At 40.3% G+C, this 3,377-nt stretch overlaps 1 protein-coding gene across 1 annotated transcript; it reads right to left on the bottom strand.

Moving 5' to 3' along the window:
• Window positions 1-764: 764 nt before the first annotated feature.
• LOC106778799 lies at window positions 765-1,118 on the bottom strand. Its single transcript, XM_014666794.1, has one exon. It carries the CDS (start codon window positions 1,116-1,118, stop codon window positions 765-767), a length of 354 nt encoding a protein of 117 aa, XP_014522280.1.
• Between the last annotated feature and the right edge of the window lie 2,259 nt (window positions 1,119-3,377).

The raw sequence follows: 3,377 nt of genomic DNA, 5'->3' as shown, positions 1-3,377 counted from the left end.
ATCAAAGCATACTACAAGCATATAAATAAACAAGAGTTTCAATAAAAGAGAGTTTCAAAAGATTACATTGTTTTCCCCAACAACAAAAGGGTTTAGTTCACCATTGTCATGGTGAACTTAGATGAAGAATGGAAAAGCAAACCCTAGATAGGATGAAAAGGAGCCTAAGCATCCAAGAGATCTTCTCCAAGGAGTGAAAATTAGGTCTGGCCGCCCTCTTCTGTCAAAAGAAATCAATCTCAAATCGCAATAGGGCTATTTATAGTTGAGGAGCGGCAAAGAAAACAGGCCCAAGCCCAGCAGACAATGGCCCGACGTCACACTTATGCCGCCTGGCGGTTTACCCATAGTCGCACCACCGCCCAGCGGTGGGGGCCTTCCGCTCGGCGGTTTACCTTTTACCGCAAAACCGCCCAGCGTCCACGCCTGGTGCCACCTCCTCATATTTGACCGCCCAATGGTGAATTTTGCTGCTGGACGGTTCCTCGACTCTTCTTTTCTTCAGTTTTCTTCCTCTGTCGTGAGTCTAAGACCTTCATCTTCAACTCTAATCTTCACTTTCATCAAAATTGCTACAAAACAATGCAAAACAAGCATAATATCGCTAAAAATAGCTTTTGACTCTTAACTGACTCATTTATTGAGTTTTGCTTGATTCTAAGCTCGTTCTAAGTCTTAAAGGGTGTAATTTGGTCTTCATTGACATATGAAAATAACTGTTTTTCAACCATTTTCAAACACCTGCTCCTTTGTTGTCTTTTTCTTCATCCTTCAGCCTTGGTACTAGTCCCAGGTGAATCTTTAATTACAGCTTTGGGACTAGTTTTCTTCCCTTGAATTTGCTGCCCAGTATTTAAGGCATTGAAAATCACCTCCTCTTCTTGGTCGTTGAGAGCTATGGTACCTTCATCAACATTGATGATTACTTTGGCCGTCTTCATGAACGACCGTCCAAGAATAATAGGGATCTCCTCATTTTCCTCCATCTCTAGCACCACAAAATCCGCCAGGAATCTCAGGTTGTTGATTTGCACCAGTACATCTTCCACCACGCCATAGGGCCTTTTGGGGGATCCATCTGTCATAAGAAGAGACATCCTTGCCAGCTTAACTTCCATGTCACCAATCTTTTTAAGGACAGTTAAGGGCATTAAATTGATACTGGACCCCAAATCAATTAAGGCTTTCCCTATTTTGGGTTTCCAATAGTGCAAGGAATAGTGAAGCTTCCTGGATCTTCAACCTTAGGAGGAAGTGCCTTTTTCAAGATCGCACTACAATCTCCTTGTATCTCAGTTATCTCCTCCTTTGGATGTTTTTCCCTTTGGAGGAGCTCTTTTAAGAACTTGGCATATTCAGGGATTTGTTGCAATGCCTCTGTCACAGGAATTTTTATCCCCAATTCTTTGGAGATCTTATCAAAACACGCTAGTTGTATGGAATATTTTTCAGGGTGGTGGAAATTTTTTTCAATTTTTTTTTTATTTTTTTCTTTTCCTATCTCAACCTATTCTCCCTCTTTTTTTCTCTCTTCTTTCTCTTTTTTCTGTTTCAATTCATTTTTTTCTTTTTTCTCTTCTTTCTCCAACTCAATTTTTTCTTCTCTCTTCTTTTCCTTCTTTTTCTTTCTCCCTCTCTTCATTGTTTTTCTCTTCTTTTCTCTCACTCTCCTATTTTTCTCTCTCATTTTCCACGCTTGCTATAGCCTTACATTCTTCTTTGGGGTCAACTTCAGTATTAGTCCCAAAGTCTTTGAAAGGCATCTCCTTCAATTGTTTGGCTATCTGGCCAACCTGTATCTCCAAGATCTTGATAGTAGCGTCTATTCTTTTTTGTGTGGAAAGAGTTGCCTGCATGAATTGTTGAAGGGTTTCCTCAAGCCTTGTAGTTTTGTTGGTCAAAGAGGGTTGTTGTTGCCACTGTTGTTGTTGCTGTTGTGGTGTCCTATTGAATTGCCCACCAATTTGATCAAATTGACCTTGTCCATTGCTTGGGTGAGATTTCCACCCTTGATTATAATTATTGGGACGAAACTGGTTCTGGTTGCCCATGTAGTTGACTTATTGATGAAGGTTGAAAAACAGTTATTTTCATATGTCAATTTAGACTAGATTACACCCTTTACTACTTGGAATGAGCCTAGAATCAAGCAAAACTCAATAAATGACTCTGTAGAGAGTCAAAAGCTATTTTTAGCGATATTATGCTTGTTTTGCATTGTTTTATAGCTATTGTGAGAAAGTGAAGAATGGAGTTAAAGATACAGGTCGTTGACTCAAGAAAAGAGCAGAAAAATGAAGATTTGAAGAGTCGACGCACCGCCCGGCGGCACACTTAAACTGTCGCGCGGTCCAGGGCGAGGAGTAGGCATGGCGACTGACGCTAGGCGGTTTTGAGGGAAATCGCCGAGCGGTGGCGATTTCCGCCGAGAGGTTTGGAGGATTATGGGAAACCGCCGGGCGACACACTTAAACTGTCGGGCGGTGGCTCGCTGGGCTTGGGCCTGCTTTCTGTTGCGCTCCTCACCTTTAAATGCCCCTGTTTCGAGTTCAGAGTTATTCTTTTGACAGGGGAGAACGACCATACCTAATTTTGCTCTCTGGAGAGGATCTCTTGGATGCTTAGGCTCCTTTTCATCTTTTCTAGGGTTTGCTTTTCCATTCTTTTTCCATTTTTCATCTAGCTTCACCATGTCTATGGTGAACTAAACCCTATTGGTTTTGGGGGAAACAATGTAATCTTTTGATACTCTCTTTTATTGAAACTCTTTTTTATTTATATGGTCTCCATATGTTTTCATTGATAATTGTTGGGTTATCATCTATGCTTAAGGCCTTTATTGTTTAACTCATTCGGTAACTGATGTTTGTCTTTATTGATATGGGGATGTACAGTAACGACATGAAGTGGTGAGTAATTTCTGGATTTTGCAATACCACCTAGGGATAGGGGTAGGACGATTAATTGCGCTAACTTTTGTTTATAATGCGGTATTAGTTGCTAGGGGAGGCTAGGGATAGCAAGCCAGTAGTTAATATTAGGCTCTTTTCGCCGAGGGATCAGGTTAAGGGGAGGCTAAGAAAGTCGCATAACAATTAATTAATCAAACTAATATTCAAGAGGAGTAGGTAAGAGAGAGCGGAATAGATGAAATTGTAAACCCCCAACAACATCCATTCATCCATTGTTTTCTTTTGTCAATTGAATCANCNNTANTTTGCATGTTAATATTTTTGTTCTCAAATCCAATTTATTAATTTTTATTTTCAAGTCTTATTATTTTAATTCACGCGAACGAGAAAGCCATTCGAGTCTCTTGGGAAAACGATACTTGGTCTTACCATTTATATTACTTGTACGATTTGGTACACTTGCCA

Source organism: Vigna radiata, unplaced genomic scaffold (assembly GCF_000741045.1).
Source record: "Vigna radiata var. radiata cultivar VC1973A unplaced genomic scaffold, Vradiata_ver6 scaffold_187, whole genome shotgun sequence".
NCBI classification, from domain to species: Eukaryota; Viridiplantae; Streptophyta; class Magnoliopsida; order Fabales; family Fabaceae; genus Vigna; species Vigna radiata.
The sequence above is the reverse complement of the archived record's forward strand: the minus strand, read 5'-3'. Positions and strand labels throughout refer to the sequence as shown.

Excerpts from the sequence above, each read along its gene's own strand:
- LOC106778799 (XM_014666794.1), bottom strand. The coding sequence starts at position 1,118 with ATGGAAGTTAAGCTGGCAAGGATGTCTCTTCTTATGACAGATGGATCC.